This window comes from Miscanthus floridulus, chromosome 9, assembly GCF_019320115.1.
Source record: "Miscanthus floridulus cultivar M001 chromosome 9, ASM1932011v1, whole genome shotgun sequence".
NCBI lineage: Eukaryota > Viridiplantae > Streptophyta > Magnoliopsida > Poales > Poaceae > Miscanthus > Miscanthus floridulus.
Genome location: NC_089588.1, coordinates 35346031 through 35365869, shown reverse-complemented (window position 1 = coordinate 35365869; position 19839 = coordinate 35346031). Strand labels below are relative to the sequence as shown.

General features: G+C 45.9%; 1 protein-coding gene across 1 annotated transcript; it reads left to right on the top strand.

Annotated features, from left to right (window-relative positions):
- The first annotated feature begins 9476 nt into the window (after positions 1–9476).
- LOC136481718 (F-box/LRR-repeat protein At3g26922-like) lies at positions 9477–19828 on the top strand. The gene is made up of 5 exons (XM_066479035.1): positions 9477–9609; positions 9692–10583; positions 14518–14673; positions 14790–14985; positions 19395–19828. The coding sequence occupies exons 2-4, from the start codon at positions 9720–9722 to the stop codon at positions 14976–14978; spliced, it is 1209 nt and encodes a 402-aa protein (XP_066335132.1). The 5' UTR covers positions 9477–9609; positions 9692–9719; the 3' UTR covers positions 14979–14985; positions 19395–19828.
- Positions 19829–19839: the final 11 nt, after the last annotated feature.

Here is a 19839-nt window from a genome sequence, read left to right as displayed (position 1 = left end):
CCCTCAGACGGGTTCACCACCACTCTGGGCTCCCTTAGAGTGAGGGATGGAAAGGGATGGGCCCACTAGTGCCCAGTACCCAGGCACACGAGCGTCATGGGCATCTCAGTCCACATTCGAGTCTTGGTCGATTCCCAGTCCGGCTTAGCCGCTCCGTTTTATCAAAAAAATGCTTGAGGGATGACGATCACAAAGATGAGCCGACCCTTGACCGACCCCCGACCATGCGCATGAGCTCAAGGGAAGTTGGACTTGCAAGAAGACCGAATGCGTGGTCATAGTATGACGACATACCAATCGGATCCTAGGGGACTAAAATCAAGAAAAATCTCTCCAACCTCTCGAATCCTACGGTTACATGCCCCTAAGATGACCGATCATGACAAAAGGGAACCGCCGTCCTACCTGGACAAGCCATGGGCTACAAAAAGAAGGCCAAGGCCCTCAGAGTCCTCCTGTCTGGAAAAGCCTCCAAAGGAGTATTCTACTCCTGCATAGGCTCGGGGGCTACTATCGGGTATCGATATTAGGGATACCCAATGCAAGGAAGTTAGCGCCCATGCTGACTTCCCCGGATGGAGCAAGACGTATTAAAAGGTCTCGCCTGACCCCAAGGCTGTGGGGTCTCACCCAAGGCTCCATCTCGCCTGACCCCTTAGGTGCGGGCTCTGTCTCGCCCAACCCCAAGGACATGGTTTCCGTCTCGCCTGACCCCATGGCCACGGGGTCTCACCCAAGGCCGCTGGCTCCATGTCGCCCAACCCCTTGGGTGCGGGCTCTATCTCGCCTGACCACAAGGACGTGGTTTCTGTCTCGCCCGATCCCTTAGGTGCAGGCTCCGTCTCGCCCGACCCCAAGGCCACGGGCTCTGTCTCATCTAACAGGGACCCATACCGCCGCCAACTACTCCATGTCCAAGCATATGGGCCTAGGTCAAAACTCTCACACCAAGGAAGAGACTGGCATGCCTCGATGTAACCCCTGGCCATGATGGGCCATACCTAAGGATTCACATCAAGAATAGTGTTGGGAGTGCCAGTGTTGTTCTGCCTAACCCTCGTACGAATGCTGACAGGCGCGTTAGTTCACCACGATGCCCGCCAGGATGGAATGGAACGCCATGACTGGCAGATGACGCATATGCATGGCGCTAGTGATGAATAGGGCCACGACATGGAGCCATCCTTGTTGACATCTACCGGAGTGATGGGGCCCACATGAAGGAGAAGAAGGACCCGGCGATCCTAGAAGCCTTCTTCTCTCTCTCGTTCTTCTCCTTTTCCTTCGCTGTAACCCATGCTTTCCCTTCGCCTATAAAAGGGGAAGCAGGGCGCCCCATGAAAGGGGTCCGAACAATGAGCTTGAAACACAGGAGCACGACACGAGAACACTACTGAGCGACAATCGAGCTCTCAGCACCTGTTCACTCCTTCCACCAGAGACTTGGGATCCTCTCCCTCTCTCGCCTATTTGTAACCCCTACTGTAAACCAAGTGCCGATAACACAAGCAGTAGCGAACTATAGCATTGTAGGATATCACCCAGCAACTGCTTCCCTTGTTCAATGGGGATGCAGTGCTGCAGGATCTTAGTGTGGCTTCACCTGCGGAGCTCACCCTCAATAATGACAAAGGACTTTGGCACGATGCGTGAGCCACCGAGCCTCCATTTTGTTCGTCGGCAGTGCCTCATGGAGGAGGTAGTCAAGGTAAGGCATCCTCTAGTCAGCCAGACGGTCTGGCTCTATTGCTGGATCCTCATTAAGCTCCACGACTTTAGGGTCGAATGGAGCCGTTGGCCGGTTAGCCCCCGAGCCCAGGGCAGATGGCCCATCACCGGTTTGTTTCAGCTCCTCGTAGCGGACCGAGGGCTTGTACTGATCACTGGTGAAGACGGCCGTCGGCACCGGCTCTTAGCCAAGCGTCGTTTTCACCAGCATGTCGGCCGCCTTGTTGAGATGCCTCGGGATGTGATTGAGCTCGAGACCGTCGAACTTGTCCTCCAGCTGGTGGACTTCTCGGCAATACGCAGCCATCTTAGCATTGTGGCAGCTTGATTCCTTCATGACTTGGTCGATGACCAGCTGGGAGTCACCCTGGACGTCAAGCCGTCGGATACCCAACTCGATGGTGATGTGTAGGCTGTTGATGAGTGCCTCATACTCGGACACATTGTTGGAGGAGGGGAAATGGATGCGTACCATGTACCTTATGCGTACCCCAAGGGGTGAAACGAAGACCAGCCCCACGCTGGTGCCTTTCTTCATCAGCGATCCATCAAAGTATATCATCTAGTACTCTTGGTCGATGACTGCTGGCGGCATTTGGATCTCGGTCCACTCTGTAATGAAATCATCCAACACTTGGGACTTGATGGCCGTCTGGGGGGCATATGAAATGCCTTGACCCATCAGCTCGAGTGCCCACTTCACGATTCTTCCTATGGTATCCTGGTTTTGGACGACCTCGCCGAGAGGGGAGGACGTCACGACCATCACTAGATGCGACTCGAAGTAGTGATGCAACTTCCTCTTGGCGATAAGGACGGTGTACAGGAGTTTTTGGATTTGGGGGTAGTGAGTCTTAGAATCGGACAAGACCTCGCTAATGAAGTACATGGGACGCTGCACTTTGAGGGCGTGTCCCTCTTCTTCTCACTCTACCACCAAGGCGGCGCTGACCACTTGCGTGGTGGCCACAATGTAGAGCAGAAGTGGTTCTCCATCGGTTGGAGGGACCAGGATCAAGGCCTTTGTCAAGAGCTGCTTGACCTTGTCAACTGCCTCGTGGGCCTTGGGCGTCCATTCAAAACGGTCGGTATTTTTTAGAAGCTGATAGAGGGGGAGACCTCATTCGTCGAGGCATGAGATAAAGCGGCTGAGCACGGTGAGGCACCCTGTAACTCGTTGTACCCCCTTTATGTTCTGAATCGGGCCCATCCTTGTGATGGCCGAGATCTTTTCTGGGTTAGCTTCGATGCCATGCTTGGAGACGATAAAACCCAGTAGCATACCCCTTGGGGCTCCAAAAATGCACTTCTTGGGGTTGAGCTTAATGCCATTTGCTCAAAGTTTCATGAAGGTCTACTCTAGGCTAGCTACGATCTGGTCAGCCCGTTTGGACTTGACCACGATGTCATCTATGTAGGCCTCAACGGTCCGCCCGATGAGATCCCCGAAACATTTGAGCATGCAGCGTTGGTACGTAGCTCCCGCGTTCTTTAGGCCAAACGACATTGTGATGTAGCAGTATGATCCGAATGGGATGATGAAAGATGTCATGAGCTGGTTGGACTCTTTCATCACGATTTGATGGTACCTAGAGTACGCATCAAGGAAGCAAAGGGTTTCACACCCTGAGGTTGAGTCGACTACTTGGTCTATGCGTGGCAAAAGAAATGGATCCTTTGGACATGCTTTGTTGACACCTGTGTAGTCAACACACATTCTCTATTTCCCACTCTTTTTTCATACAAGAACGGGATTGGCTAACCACTCGGGATGGTATACTACCTTGATGAACCCGGCCACCAAAAGCTTCACAATCTCCTCACTGATGGCCCTATGTTTCCCCTCATTGAAGCGACGCAGGCGCTGCTTTACCGGCTTGGAGCCTGGCTTGATCTTCAAGGAGTGCTTAGCGACTTCTCTTGGAATGCTTGGCATGTCCGAGGGTCTCCATGCAAAGATGTCTCTGTTGGCGCGGAGGAAGTCGGCGAGCACGCTTTCCTATTTGGAGGAAAGCGTGGTGCCAATGCGCACCACTTTGCCCTTAGAGCCGTTGGGGTCTATGAGGATCTCCTTGGCGACCTCTATAGGCTCGAAGGACCCGGCCGACCGCTTGGGATCGGGCGCTTCTTCAATGACCTCCTCCCTGATGGCCGCAAGTTCTTTGGAGGAGACAATTGCCACGGCGTGCTTGCAGCACTCGACCTTGCACTCGTAGGCGCGCTGTAAGGGGGTGCTAATGGTGATGACCCTGCATGGACCCAACATCTTCAACTTCAGATAGATGTAGTTGGGGACGACCATGAACTTTGCGTAGCATGGACGTCCCAGGATGGCGTGGTAGGTCCCGTGGAAACCGACCACCTCGAAGGTAAGGGTTTCCGTCCTATAATTGGTCGGATTCCCGAAGGTGATGGGCAGATCAATCTATCCAAGTGGTGCGACCTGCTTTCCAGGTCGGGTGCTTCTTCGATGACCTCCTCCCTGATGGCCGCAAGTTCTTTGGAGGCGACAATTGCCGCGGCATGTTCGCAACACTCGACCTCACACTCATAGGCACGCTGGAAGGAGGTGCCGATGGTGATGACCCCGCATAGACCCAGCATCTTCAACTTTAGATAGGTGTAGTTGGGGACGGCCATGAACTTCGCGTAGCATGGACGTCCCAGGATGGCGTGGTAGGTCCCGTGGAAACCGACCACCTCGAAGGTAAGGGTCTCCGTCCTATAATTGGTCGGATTCTCAAAGGTGATGGCCAGATCGATCTGTCCAAGTGGTACAGCCTGCTTTCTAGGTACGATGCCGTGGAAAGGCGCCCTGGTCGGTCGGATGCGCGATCAGTCGATGCCCATGGCGTCGAGCGTTTCAGCGTACATGATGTTGAGGCCACTGCCTCCATCCATCAGCACCTTGGTGAGCCGCTTCGTGCCGATGATCAGGTCGACCACAAACGGATATCTTTCCGGCTACGGGACATTTTTCGGGTGATCGGTCCGATCAAAGGTTACGGCGAACTCCGACCATCGGAGGAAGGAAAGCGCAGCCGGCTCAGCCGTATAGACCTCGCAGCGTGCAAGCTTCTGGCGGCGCCTGGAGTCGTAGGCCACCGACCCTCCGAAGATCATGAGGCAGCCATCCAGCGTCGGAAATCCGCCATCCTTCCCCTCGGCGTCGTCTGCGGCCGGCCTGGGCTCCTTCCTATGCTCCCCCTTGTTGGAGCCTCCGGACAAGAACCGCTTCATGAGGACGCAGTCCTTGTATAGGTGCTTAACGAGGAAAGCATGGTTCGGGCATGGCCCTTCGAGTAGCTTCTCGAAGTGGTCTGGGGTACCCTTTGGCGGGCTTTCGATCCCCCTTGCGGTTGGCAGTGGCCACGAGCGAGCCCTCGTGCCGCTGCTTGTTCTTCTTCTTGTTGGGGTGGTTGGAGGCGCCTTCGTCGGCATCCTCGTCCCGCTTTGCCTTGCCCTTTGGGCGGTCGAAAATCGTCCCGACCGCCTCCTCGCTCGAGGCGTGGCTGGTGGCGATGTCGAGGAGAACCGAGGTGGCTACTTTAAGGCAACCACCTTGGTTAATATATTAACGGAGGCGGTTGCGTTAGGACAACCGCCTTGATTAATCGTATATTTATCGAGGCGGTCACCTTATAATACTTGTCTCGGTTAAGCATTAACCGAGGCGGTTGCTGGGCCAGCTGCCCTGTCACGAATAACCGAGGCGGGCAACCGGTCCAACCGCCTCGGAGACCATTTTAGAAACGCCTTGTAAAAGTTTTTGTGCAGCAGTGCTTTCATTTGAAATCATTTATGGTACCAAAATTCTGTTTGAAAATCTTATATTTTGAAATTCAAAATTTTTCAACTGTCCAAATGAATTCGGATGGAGAAATGACCAGAACAAAAGTTGTAGACTGTGATGAGACCTACAACTTTGTAGTTGACAACCTTTTCATTTGAAACCATTTCGATACCTAAAATTTGATATAATATACTGAAGTTTCAGGGCCTATCCACTGAATGAGATTTTGACAGGACCCTGAATTTTTTTACAGGAGCAAGTGCAGCGTAACAGATTCCGGTCCCCTCGTGTTCTAAGGGAACATATCAGGGTCATTGAGAAGAAATATGCTACTGCTCTACAATGAGTGCCAAAGTTCAGAACTCCAGATCAGTATCCATGCCACGGAATCTGCAGGAACACAATGGGGGATTACAGTTGTTCCAATGATAGAAACATGCAGTCCAGATGCAAGTTCAGAGAGGGCTGAATTAACGAAAATGTTTATAGGTTTCTTACACTCCAAAATGACTTCATTACAGTAATGCCCGGGACAATCCAACTTCTATCAGTTTATGATTGTTTGCTTGTAGCCTGGGACAGTCCATATACTATTTGTTTATAGTGCTAACGCAATATGCTGCTCCTAATAATTATCTTGCTACTGCCCATATGAGCTGACAGAAGCTAGCATAGTAAAAATCAATCAGTAGCAGCAGCATTAGTATACATGTTTATTGTCTTGCTACTGTAGTGTTGCTCAGTCTACTATCATATAATGTAATAATCATGTATATAAATTATTAGCACAGTTCTTGGTGACATATTAGAGCTAACCATGGCTAGATACATTATTGCTTATACTTGTTACTTGTCATATTGTTTCAGTGATTTGGATTGGTACTGCTCCATATACAGCCTTGTTCTGCAAATCAGTCCTAAGATTACTGCTATAGGCAAGTGCAATCTAGCTTGTCAGTTTCATTTATCTCTTCTTTGTCGGTATTTTTACATTTTTATTAGAAAATAGAATTTTTATGGAAGCTGTCCTGCTATGTATACCGTTTGAGTGCTGCTCTATCAGTGCTTCACATTGCCATCATTTTTGTATATTGTTGATAGCATGTTTGCATTTGGTTAATTTTTTTATATGAAGTAATGTGACCTGACCTGACACGACTTCTGATGTCAGCTCCTTTTAATTTGTGTGACTATGTTAGTGAGACATCATTAACACAAGCCATTTTTAGCCCATAATTTTCTGTGTTCAAACATATTTGTTGAACATCTCTTAAGAATGAATTTGCTAGTCAGCTCACATTTGAGTACTGGTGTGTTACTGCTTAACCAAAACTGCACTGTGCCATTTGTATTCTCAGCGCTAGTTTAAAGCATTAAGCCTTATTCGTATAGTCAAGCTAGAAGAATGTCACATTTTATTCAAGAACGAATTTGGATATTCAATATTGCTATGTAACATCAACTGGGCTGTTGTGTTGCTGAAGGTGTTCACCAGCTCACACAGTTGGTGCTCTGCTCTTTTATTTGTTTGGACATAGCAATTCGGATACTTGGATGGCAGAGCAGTTGTTCCTTCTTACTGTAGCAGGACTTGTTTTAGTGAATATATTGGTGTTTATGTATGCAAATGTATGGTTGTTGGTGCTTTTTTATAATCTGTGAACATATTGTTGTTTATTGATTTTTGATATATGCAAATGTATATGGCTGATAATATTTTATATGAATATGGGTCACACGAAATTACTCTATTTGTGAAGATTGATTGAATGGGATGGGCCCATTGTTAATGGGGTTGATATGAAACTACACCAAAGAAATGCCGCCCTATACGGGCTAAGCCCAATTATCTAGTGTAAAAACCAACCCATGCTATATGGGTCAACAGGGCCAAATTCGTTTTTATGAAAATTATTTTCGTCATACTACCTATGCCATGTCACACGTCACGTCATGTACCACGTCGCATCATTGGACACTTGTCAGCATCTCGTCTCATATATTATGACAAATATAGTGACAAATACCATCATCATAACCTGGTGACAAACATGCAATTATCGCTAAGATTAATAATAAATTGCATTTGTTAGTAAGAGAAGGGGATAGTGACCCACCTTCTATGACCGCAGCTATATCGTCACTGTTGTGTCATAGAAGGGGTATAATGATAAGAAAAAAGATTGTAAATATCACAATCTGTTAGTCATAGAAGGCCTAACCTCTTTGTAGTGTGTTTCAACTTGATGTTTGCATATGTTTGCAATGGCTATACACATGGCGTATGTTGTAAATGTTTTAACTGTTTTGGACATATGTTACGAGTGTTTCATCAAGATGTTGTAAAACTAGATCGGGTGTTGTACATGTTGCAATGTGCGTGAGAAGCGGGGGATGCACGAGCGATTCCCGCGCACGGTCCGGCCGCGTGGGCGACGTCCGGACGACGCGGCAGGGCATGCTGGCTCGAGTGCGGGCGTGGTATGGCGTGTTCGGACGTCCGGATGCTAGCTCTACCATTGTTATCTGTTATTATGAATTTTTCTAATTGAGGTTTTTATCTATTGCACGGATACATATATGGATGTACATAGTGCTATGCTTCGCCTGTAGACTGTTTTTTTTAGCCAATGCAAAAAAAAAAAAAAGACTGATTCGCCGGAGGAGCTAGGAATTTGCACATTGTGGGCCCCCAGCTAATTACCACGGTGACCAAGGGTGCTTCACTCGTAGGGCTGTTTTGTTAGCCAAAAGCCAACAACAACAACACAAAAAAAAAACTGATTCTCCGGAGGAGCTCCGAATTTGCATGACATTGGTGGGACCCAGCTAATTAGCACGCTGACCAAGGGAGGCAGAAATAGTCGGACGCGACGAACCGGCCACGCTGCAAGCAAACCGTGTGTGGTCATGTGGGCGACATCCGGGCAGCGCGGGCGGGGCGTGCTGGCTCAAGCGCGGGCGTGGAATGCAGGTGCATGTGGGGGGGGGGGAAACGGAGTGCAGCACGGGCGGGCGTCCGAGCGCTAGCACTACCGTTATTATTTTTATATGAAATTTTCTAATTTAAGTTTTTATCTCAACTATTACACAGGGATACATATATGGATGTAGGTATGGCTCGTTTGGTTGGGGTAATGGGAAGCAGGGAATGGGAATTTAGAGATAGTAGTTTACAAATCTCTGGTTTGTTTTGTGAGAATGAGAACTCTGTTAGGAAGGGGAAGAGGAGTTTAGAGGGCCAACTCCCACTGATCAATTCCCTATGGAAGGGGTGAGAATTGTGTGGGAGTTGTGTTTTTAATCAAAGAAAAGTAGACCTGCACCGTCCATTATGATTTGCCTTTTAATTTCCCCCTCAAAACATCCATACCAAACCGGGGATATGAATTCCCTTTTCAATTCCCCTTCTTATTTCTTTTCACGAACCAAGAGATTAGGACTAAAAGTCAATTTCCCACCCTAATTCCCTCTGTCAACTCTCACCACTAATTCCCACGTCTCTTCCTGCAAAACACACTCGCAGACCGCAGTACTATGCTTCACTCGTACTCCCTCCGTCCCAAAATATCTGTCGCTTTCGCTTCCCGAGAAACAACTTTGATAAAATATATATTACAAAATATTAATATTTATGGTACATAATTAGTATCGTTGGAAAGATATTTGAATCTAGTTTTTTAATAAATTTATTTGGAGATACAAATGTTGTACGTATTTTTTATAAATCGAGTCAAACTTGTGGCACGAAAACCGAAAACGACAATTAATATGGGACAGAGGGAGTAGGGCTGTTTTGTTAGCCAAAAGCCAACAACAACAACAAAAAAAAAAAAAACTGATTCACCGGAGGAGCTCCGAATTTGCATGACATTGGTGGGCCCCAGCTAATTAGCACGCTGACCAAGGGAGGCAGAAATAGTCGGACGCGACGAACCGGCCACGCTGCAAGCAAACCGTCGCGCTCCTCTTCCAAGGCGGTTCTCGCCTCGTCGTCTCCGGCACAGCACTCCGCAGTCCGCACTCGCCTGCTCTTCCCGGCAGCAGCGGCCAGCGGAGGTCGGCGAGTGTATCTACGGAAGAGCGAGGTACGCTGACGCGTGGGAGCCGCTCATATCCCCTCCATTTCCATGCTGTTCTCTGGCATCTCATTTGCCTCCCCTTCAGCAGCACCGGCGCCCACCGCCTGTTCGACGGAATGCCGCCGGGCCGCGAGGACAAGAGACTCAACCCGACGGCCGCGGTGAACGGCGGCGGGGACTTCCTCAGCAGTCTCCCGGAAGGGATCCTTCACCACGTGCTCTACTTTCTGCCGCCACATGAGGCGGTGCGCACGTCCGTGCTCTCCCGCTTCTGGCGCGACCTCTGGAGGTCGATGACCGCCCTGCGCATCTCCGACGACGGTAGGTGGTCCTCTGCGGCGGATTTCAACACCTTCGTCAACAATCTGCTCCTCTTCCGCGACCGCTCCCCTCTGCGGGAGTTCGAGTTCTATACCTATTTCCATCCCCAAATGCAATCTGATGAATACAAGGACAGTGATGAGGTTGTCCGATACGTCGACATGTGGATCCAGCACGCTTTCATGTGTGGCGTTCGAGTGCTCAAAGTCATTGGCATGTCCTTACCCAGACCCATGGTGCTAGTCAATGTGCCTCTCATCGCCAAGCACTTGGAGACCCTGCAGCTTTGGTCTGTATTGCTGGATGGCTGCTCTATGGATTTCTCAAGATGTGAGAGGTTGGAGGATCTTATGATGGATGACTGCAGAATTTCGGGCCACAGAATGGTCTCCAAGTCACTAAGGCGCCTCCGTGTCTGTTACTGTCACTTTTCTCATGATACCCGTACTCGGATTTCTGTGCCGAGTCTTGTTTCGCTTCAACTGGATGGAAACAGAGGCTTGACACCTTTCCTTGAAAGAATGCCGCTGCTAGTCACAGCACTGGTCAGACTTGGTCCGACTGCGGCTCTCAAGGATCTTGATGGCAGCCAAACGTGTGTGCTTCTTGAAAGTTTGTCCAATGCTGCAGATTTGGAGTTGGTAGCTGAATCTAGAGCGGTATATTTATTTCTACCCTATCTTCCAGTATCTGTTCTGGTCAATTGCAAACTCATGCAGCATTATTGGCATTGCATATTTAGAAAAATTGTCTTCTCTAAGTTATTATTTGTTTCAAATGGAACCATGAAGATTACTTAGTCTGCAGGGTGTAGTGTTACAGGTTTACAGCCCATCTTGTATGGGGGGTCTCCTGGCCCCCGAAAACTCTTTCTTCTTAATCAATGTTATGCGGAGCAACCGGATCTTTCAAAAAAAAAAAAGGTTTAGAGCCCATGTTCTTGGAACTGCTTTTCTTGGATTTGGAATCTGAAAATAGTTAGATGCTCATGCATGCTTATTTCTACAGGACTTCCAAGAACATGTATATTTCTGTGCCAGTAAAGAGAACCCTGTAAAATGAGAAGTGATCTTTAGCCCTGTCAAGTGTTCCTCTTCGCTTAATGTCTTTTATACAGAAAGATTTTATGCTTTCTTCTTCATTTGTTCTGTTTTTTTCTTAAGCTGTGATGTTTCAAGAAGCTGTCCCTGATGGGTATTCTGTGTCTCTGTGTTGTGACGCAACAACAACAACAACATAGCCTTTCAGTCCCAAGCAAGTTGGGATAGGCTAGAGTTGAAACCCACCAAGAGCCCCAAGTTACGGTTCAGGCACTTCAATAGCTGCTTTCCAAACACTCGTATTCAAACATAGATCTTTAGGTATAGCCCAAGCTTTCAAATATCTTTTTATTGCCTCCTTCATGTCAATTTCGGTCTTCCTCTACCTCTCCTCGTATTATTAGCTTGGCTTAGGACTTCACAATGCATTGGTGCCTCTAGAGGTCTCCTTTGGACATGCTCAAACCACCTCAACCGATGTTGGACAAGCTTTTTTTCAATTGGTGCTATCTCTAGGCGATCACGTATATCATCGTTCCGAACTCAGTCTATTCTTGTGTGACCATAAATTCATCGCAACATATGCATTTCTTCAACACTCAGTTGTTGAACATGTCGAATCTTTGTAGGCCAACATTCTGCTCCATACGACATAGCTGGTCTAATCGTCATTCTATAGAATTTGCCTTTTAGCTTTTGTGGTACCCTCTTATCACAGAGAATGCTAGAAGCTTGTCGCCACTTGATCTACCCTGCTTTGATTCTATGGCTAACGTCCGCATCAATATCTCCATCCCTCTGTAGCATCGATCCCAGATACCGAAAGGTATCTTTCTTAGGCACTACTTGACCTTCCAAACTCACATCTCCCTCCTCCTATGCAGCTCCGTCAAAGTCGCATCCCATGTATTCGGTTTTAGTTCTGCTCAATCTAAAATCTTTAGACTCAAGGGTCTGCCGCCATAACTCTAGTTTTCTATTTACTCCCGTCTGGCTTTCATCCAACTAACACTACATCATCAGCGAACGACATACACCAAGGGATATCCTCTTTATGTTTCTGATAACCTCATCCATTACCAAGGCAAAGAGATACGGGCTTAAGGCTGACCCTTGATGAAGTCCAATTTTAATCGGGAAGTAATCTGTGTTACCATCGTTTGTTCGAATACTAGTCCCAACATTGTTGTACATGTCCTTGACGAGGGTCACGCACTTTGATGGGACTTTATGTTTGTCCAAAGACCACCACATAACATTTCTTGGTATCTTGTTATAAGTCTTCTCCAAGTCAATGAAAACCATGTGGAGGTCCTTTTTTTTTGCTCCCTAAACCACTCCATAACTTGTCTTATTAAGAAGATTGATTCTGTGGTTGACTTTCCGGGTATGAAACCAAATTGGTTTGTTGATATCTGCGTCGTTCCTCGCAGGCGCTGCTTGATGACTCTCTCCCATAACTTCATAATGTGGCTCATCAACTTAATTCCTCAATAATTAGTATAACTTTGGATATCTCCCTTGTTCTTGTAGATTGGTACTAATATGCTTATTCTCCACTCCTCAGGCATCTCTTTCGATCGAAAGATATTGTTGAACATCTCGGTTAGCCATACTATAGCTATATCCTCGAGACATCTCCACAACTTGATTGGGATACCATCAGGGCCCATCGCTTTGTCCCCTTTCATCCTTGTCAAGGCTTCTCTGACTTTCGATTCTTGAATCCTCCACACAAAGCGCATGTTAGTGTCATCAAACGAGTTGTCCAGCTGAACGGTGGTGTTCTCATTCTCACCATTGAACAATTTATCAAAATATTCTTTCCATCTATGTCTGATCTCATCCTCCTTCACCAAGAGCCACTCCCTCTCATTCTTTATGCACTTGACTTGTTGAAGTCTCTTGTCTTCCTATTGCAAGCTCTAGCCATCCTATAAATGTCCTTCTCTCCTTTCTTCGTACTCAAAAGTAGGTAAAGGTCCTCAAAGGCCCGTCCCTTTGCGTCACTCATCACTTGTTTTGCAGTCTTCTTTGTCACCTTGTACTTCTTTATGTTGTCTGCACACCTGTCATGATACAAGCGCTTATAGCACTCCTTCTTTTCCTTAATAGCCTTTTGCACATCTTCATTCCACCACCAAGTGTCTTTCGAGTCGCATCCGCTCCCTTTGGTCACTCCAAGCATCTTTGAAGCAACCTTCCGAACGCATGTTGCCATCTTCTCCCACATGTTGTTTGCATCGCCTTCATCCTTCCAAAGGCCCTCTTCAATGACCTTTTCCTTAAGACCTTTGATGCCTCCACTTCTAATTTCCACCACTTCGTTCTAGTTCGTTCTAGCAACCCTAGCTTGTTTGTTCACATGAGCTTGCACCAAAAAGTGGAAGTCAGCCACCACCAACTTGTATTGAGCGACCGCATATTCTCCAGGTATCACCTTACAATCCACGCATATTCGTTTATCCCTCCTTATAAGGACAAAGTCGATTTGACTAGAGTACTGGCCGCTACTAAAGGTCACTAAATGGGACTGTCTCTTACGAAAGAAAGTGTTAGCTATCATCAGATCAAAAGCTATGGAGAAGTCTAAGACTTCCTCTCCCTCCTGGTTCCTACTACCATATTCGAAACCCCCATGAACCGCCTCGAAACCTGCACTTGATGTACCTACATGGCCATTAAGATCACCTTCTATAAAGAGCTTCTCGCTATTAGGGACAGCTCTAACCAAGCGATTTAACTCTTTCCAGAAAAGCCGCTTAGCACTCTCATCATGGCCTACTTGGGGGGCATACGCACTAATTACGTTTAAGACCATACCACTAATGACAAGTTTAACTAAGATGATCCTATCCCCTTGCCTTCTCACCTCCACCACACCATCCTTGAGGCTCTTATCAATCAAAACTCCTACTCCATTTTTATTTGAAGTTGTCCCTGTGTACCAGAGCTTGAAGCCGGTATTGTCCACCTCCTTCGTCTTCTGCCCCTTCCATTTAGTCTCGTGGACGCATAAGATATTTACACGCCTCCTAACCGTTGTGTCCAATCTCTTAACTTACCCGTAAGGGACCCTACATTTCAGCTACCTAAACGGATCCTAGTTGGCTCGACTAGCTTCCTTACCCTTCGCACCCGCCGAGGTAGGTGTGAAGACCCTTGCTCATTTTACACCACACCCAGACGCCGATGTGGCGCGCCACTAAGGATGCGACGACCCGATCCTTGCTCACTTGACACCGTGTCCAGATTGCGACACGGCGCGTCACGGGGGTGACAACCCGGCCCTTGCTCATTTAACACCATACCCGGGTTCCGATATGGCGCGTCGCTAAGAGGGTTACGCCCCAACAGGATTCTTTTGTTGTGACGCGACTTTATAGTTTTTAAACTTCTGTAGACAAGTTGTTTGAAGAATCTGATGATGTTTAGAGATACTCAGTATTTGTATAGGAGGAGGTTTCTGGGTGTGATGAATCTTAGATTCCAGTTCATTATTGATTAATTCCGCTTTCAAAGTCTAATTAGATATTTTTTAACCTTTGCTCAGACTATTTTCAAGCAAGATCCGAAATGGTGCCCTAAATTTAACAAGTTAAAGACTTTGATACTCAGTGATTGGGTGTTGGGCCATGACATTCGTGCACTAAAAGTTATCCTCCAGCATGCTCCAATTCTCGAGAAGCTCATTCTTCAACTTTCTGATGTATGACCTCACTCTGTCTTTATGATGTACTGCGTATATGCAGTTTATGTTAGTTGACATCTTTCTGAACTTATCTTGCGTGATTAATTTAGGTAAGATACTTTTATATGATACAGGATCATAATTACGGAATTGAAATGGAAGAAAGTTGCAGTCTAGTGCAACAATTTCTGCCATCTGAGCACCTCAAAGTATTTGAAGTTAGATGTAGAATGGATGATGAAATGGTTCGCAAGTTTGAGAAAATGTTGAAGGCCTTTGGCATAACTTCTATTACATTCACTTTACAGGAGCCCGACAGTTGATTCACATGTAAGTTAATTAGATACTAATGTCCACCACACTTCTTATGTTACTATATGCGCTTATACATCAATTTGTGTGCTATAATGTGAGCCGTGAAGTTCTTGGAGAAACTAAGTATATGTTTAATGTTAGAGTTGGTTGAGCATGTGAACATTTAAATCCCCACGTCTGCTAAGGAAAAGACTTAAATGGTCTTATGCATTTACTTGCTAGGACCTATTATCATGAATGACATCTACAGAGGTATTGGTTTTACAGAACTAGATTCTGCGCACTAGTTTTGAGCTAATTATGTTATTAGCATTATTTGAACAACACTAATTGTTTAGCATTGGTTTATGGAGGTGGCGAGATATACATATTTTAACGAGATATATAGAGTACTGGAGAAGGATGATGAAATGGTTTTCATTGACTTGGAGAAGGCTTATGATAAGATACCAAGAAATGTTATGTGGTGGTCTTTGGACAAACATAAAGTCCCATCAAAGTATGTGACCCTCATCAAGGATATGTACAACAATGTTGTGACTAGTGTTCGAATAAACGATGGTAACACAGATTACTTCCCGATTAAAATTGGACTTCATCAAGGGTCAGTCTTAAGCCCGTATCTCTTTGCCTTGGTAATGGATGAGGTTACCAGGAACATACAAGAGGATATCCCTTGGTGTATGTTGTTCGCTGATGATGTAGTGTTAGTGGACGAAAGCCAGACGGGAGTAAATGGGAAACTAGAGTTATGGCGGCAGACCCTTAACTCTAAAGGTTTTAGATTGAGCAGAACTAAAATCGAATACATGAGATGTGACTTTGGCGGAGTTGCACAGGAGGAGGAAGATGTGAGTTTGGAAGGTCAAGTAGTGTCTAAGAAGGATACTGAAAGGATCAAGATGCCCAAGAGGGGGGGTGAATTGGACTAATTCTAAAATTTCTTGCAATAATTAAATCCTACGGTTAGCCCAATTAACCCCTTGTACCTAGAAAAGTGTTTCTATTAATCTAACGCACAACGGACTTGCAACCTATGTTCCAAACTTACTTTAGCATGGCAATTCTATGAATGTAAAGACAAGTATTGAATTGCTCAAAGTAAATGCTCAAAGTAAATAGAGAGAGAGGAACGCGGTAATGTTTTACCGAGGTATCGGAGAGTCGCCACTCCCCACTAGTCTTCGTTGGAGCACCCGCGCAAGGATCAAGTGCTCTCTACGGGTTGATTCTTCGACACTCCGTCGTGGCGAATCACCCAAAACCGCTTAAAACTTGAGTTGGATCACCCACAAGCTCCGCCGGGTGATCACCAAGCTCTCAATCACCACCAAGCCGTCTAGGTGATGGCGATCACCAAGAGTAACAAGCACGAACTCTCACTTGACCACTCGAAGCCTAATGAGAACGGTGGATACACACTTTGCTACTCTTGATTCACTAATGAGGCTACTCTCTTGGATTCTCAAATCCCAATCACCTCACTAGGACCTTGCTTTTCTTGGCACTCACAAACTTGTTTCTCAGCTGTTGGAATGAGCAAAAGTAACTCCACACACGAGTGGAGCTTCTATTTATAAGGCAGCCAGAAAAACGAACCGTTATGTGCCTCTGCGGGGTGACCGGACGCTTCGGTCATGTTGACCGGACGCTCCGGTCAGTTCAACCCGCACACCAGTGTTTAAGTGTTGACCGGACGCTGGCAGGGTCCGATCACCACTGACCGGACGCGTCAGGTCGCATTAAACCCTCACTGGATGCTTACTGTACTCGATCGGACGATGGATCCTCAGGGTCCGGTCAGTATTGACCGGTCGCGTCCGGTCGCAGAATTCTTTCTCTGGAACCTTACTGGAGTTGATCGGACGCTGCCTCTCAGCGTCCGGTCACTTGACCACTCAGCGTCCGGTCGCACCGAACGCAATCTCCTTGATCAAATGAACTGACCGGACCCTGCGGCCAGCGTCCGGTCACACCAGAGCCAGCGTCCGGTCAGCATTTGACCCTCCATTCACTTCAACTCTCGAACATATGTGAATGAAGTTTGCTCCATAGGATCATAGGGCTGTTGTGGAGCTACCTAGTGCTAGTTGTGACAAGTGTGCACCATACCTAACTCACTAGACTCATCTAGGTCAAGCTACCCTTCCATACCCCCCCAATAGTACGGCCAAAGGAAAAACAAAGTTCTAAACTACTCTAAGTGTCACTCCAACTCCAATCGACACTTATAACTAGTCATCCTTAATCTTGTCGTTCATCCTTTGAAAACCGAAACGATTTCCATCATAGGGGCATGACCACCTTGATTGCCCAATTGATCTCCATTACCATGACCTAACTTAATTGCCTCTGCAAAATACACGTTAGTCATAGTAATCTTGTATTGTCATTAATTACCGAAACCCAACTAGGGGCCTAGATGCTTTCAGATACCTTTCGGTATGTGGGATCGATGCTACAGAGGGATGGAGATATTGATGTGGACGTTAGCCATAGAATCAAAGCAGGGTGGATCAAGTGGCGACAAGCTTGTAGCATTCTCTGTGACAAGAGGGTACCACAAAAGCTAAAAGGTAAGTTTTATAAAACGGCGATTAGACCGGCTATATTGTATGGAGCAGAATGTTAGCCTACAAAGATTCGACATGTTCAACAACTGAGTGTTGTAGAAATACATATGTTGCGATGGATTTGTGGTCACACAAGAATGGACCGAGTTTGGAACGATGATATACGTGATCGCCTAGGGGTAGCATCAATTAAAGAAAAGCTTGTCCAACATCGGTTGAGGTGATTTGGTCATGTCCAAAGAAAACCTCCAGAGGCACCAGTGCATTGTGGAGTCTTAAGCCAAGCTAATAATACGATGAGAGGTAGAGGAAGATCGAAATTGACATGGGAGAGGCAGTAAAAAAAGATTTGAAAGCTTAGGATATACCTAGAGATCTATGTTTGAATAGGAGTACTTGAAAAACAGCTATTGAAGTGGCTGAACCGTGACTTGGGGCTCTTGATGAGTTTAACTCTAGCCTACCCCAACTTGGTTGGGGCTGAAAGGCTATGTTGTTGTATATAGAGTACTGGAAATATCTATGTTGAATGAGAAAATAATTCCAATTTTAACCAATGTCTAGGGACAAGGGGAAATAAATTTGATTCATCTCAAGCAGCCGATATATTCCTTTTACAGTTTTTTTTTAAACTTTACAGAGCTTATATGTTATTGGTTCTTGAATTGGTAGCTTGCACCTTCTATGCCATGAACATGAGCGTTTGTGGATGTACAATGGCTTGCAATTACTCTTTTTTTTCCTTCCTTTTTAATTTACATTTTCCAGAAATTACTATGGTCGTGTATCTCCATTCACAAATTGAACTTGAAATTTAGTGCTGGACTAGTTGTGGAATATGGATACATCAATAACAGAATCAAATTTTAACTTTCACATTGATTTTTTTTCTCTGTAAACTATTGTAGGGCGTGTAGGGTTCCTATGGCTTTGCAAAATGTGTCTACTATGTGATATAAAGTCTGGTGATAAATTTGTTTTTGTGTCTTTCTGTCCACTACATTAAACTTTTCCCTCCCTTTAGTATCACATCAGTAAATGGTTTTGCTTACTTCAGTGTCTAATTTAGCTTCGACTTTTTCCACACTTACTGGTTCTCTTTGTTCTACTTGTACTTTGCTGTTTCAAGTCATTACTTTCATGCAGACTTCTAGCGCCTCCTTTTTATTTGATAATTGTTTTGTACTGCTTTTAGTCCATAATCGCCTATGTAACTCTTTGATACGTGTTATGATTTGCTATTTTAGTGCTATGAGTCCTCAGTGCTTTGTTGCTATGATGCTGGTGATTTTTGCCATTCCCTAATTCTCACTGGGTGCTACTTTCGATGATCAGGATTCTTCAGTAGAGGAAGGAATTATCTGATAAGGTTTCAGTTAAAACAATAAGCTTGAAAATTATCTGATAAGTTGTCACTGTAGATATGAATTAGGTGGGAAATGACGAAATGGTATGTTAGTGGCACAAGGCTATTTGTGCAATATGAAAATTTTGGTTGAAATTCTTGTTGAGAGTAGTGCAGCCAGTTTCACTAAAATATGTCCAACTTGCATGCTAGCCTAGGTGATTTTTTGTAGGAGTGGCACATAAAAGTTCTATCTGTGTGCAAATTCTAGCTACAGAAAAATCTCACAACCCATACTGTACCATTACTTGGCCTGAAAATAATGGTTACTGACATTTTTCAGAATGCCTTTTGACATGCAAACTTAGAAATTGATCACTTTGTGGCTTGTTCCTCCACAGAAACCGTGGCTCCACCCGTACAATGCAAATTTCCTTTTCCAGCAACTGAATATCCTGATATCATATATGATTCATAATCTATTATGATTTTTCGTGTTTGTGCAGACCTCAGTTTCAGGATGCGCATGGATGAATTTGCTGTTATTGGGTCTGTACATTCTTTCTTGAGCACCCAGAAAGTTATGGCTTGGGTTTGGATGAAAGAGTTTGCTGATGAAGCTTACAAACTGGAGCTGTGAATTGGTTATATTTCCTACTTGGATGTGACCAGATTTAACAACACTGTTCAAAATATGCTTTTAGCTACTCTGCAGTTGTAGTTTCGCAAGATGAACCTCTCGTCTCCTGTGTTGAGAGCCAGAGAGCGTCTTCCCCCCAACCTCAATTGTCTTTTCATAAACGTGCACACCTGATGGTCTTGCAAGACTTTTGTCCTTCGTTCTATCATGTAATGCTTAGGTATACCAGCTTGTTGTTATGGGCTGGCTAGGATCACCACTCTGTGAAGCATCATTTCCGTTGGCGCCACATGTTTTGTATCCAAGTGGTG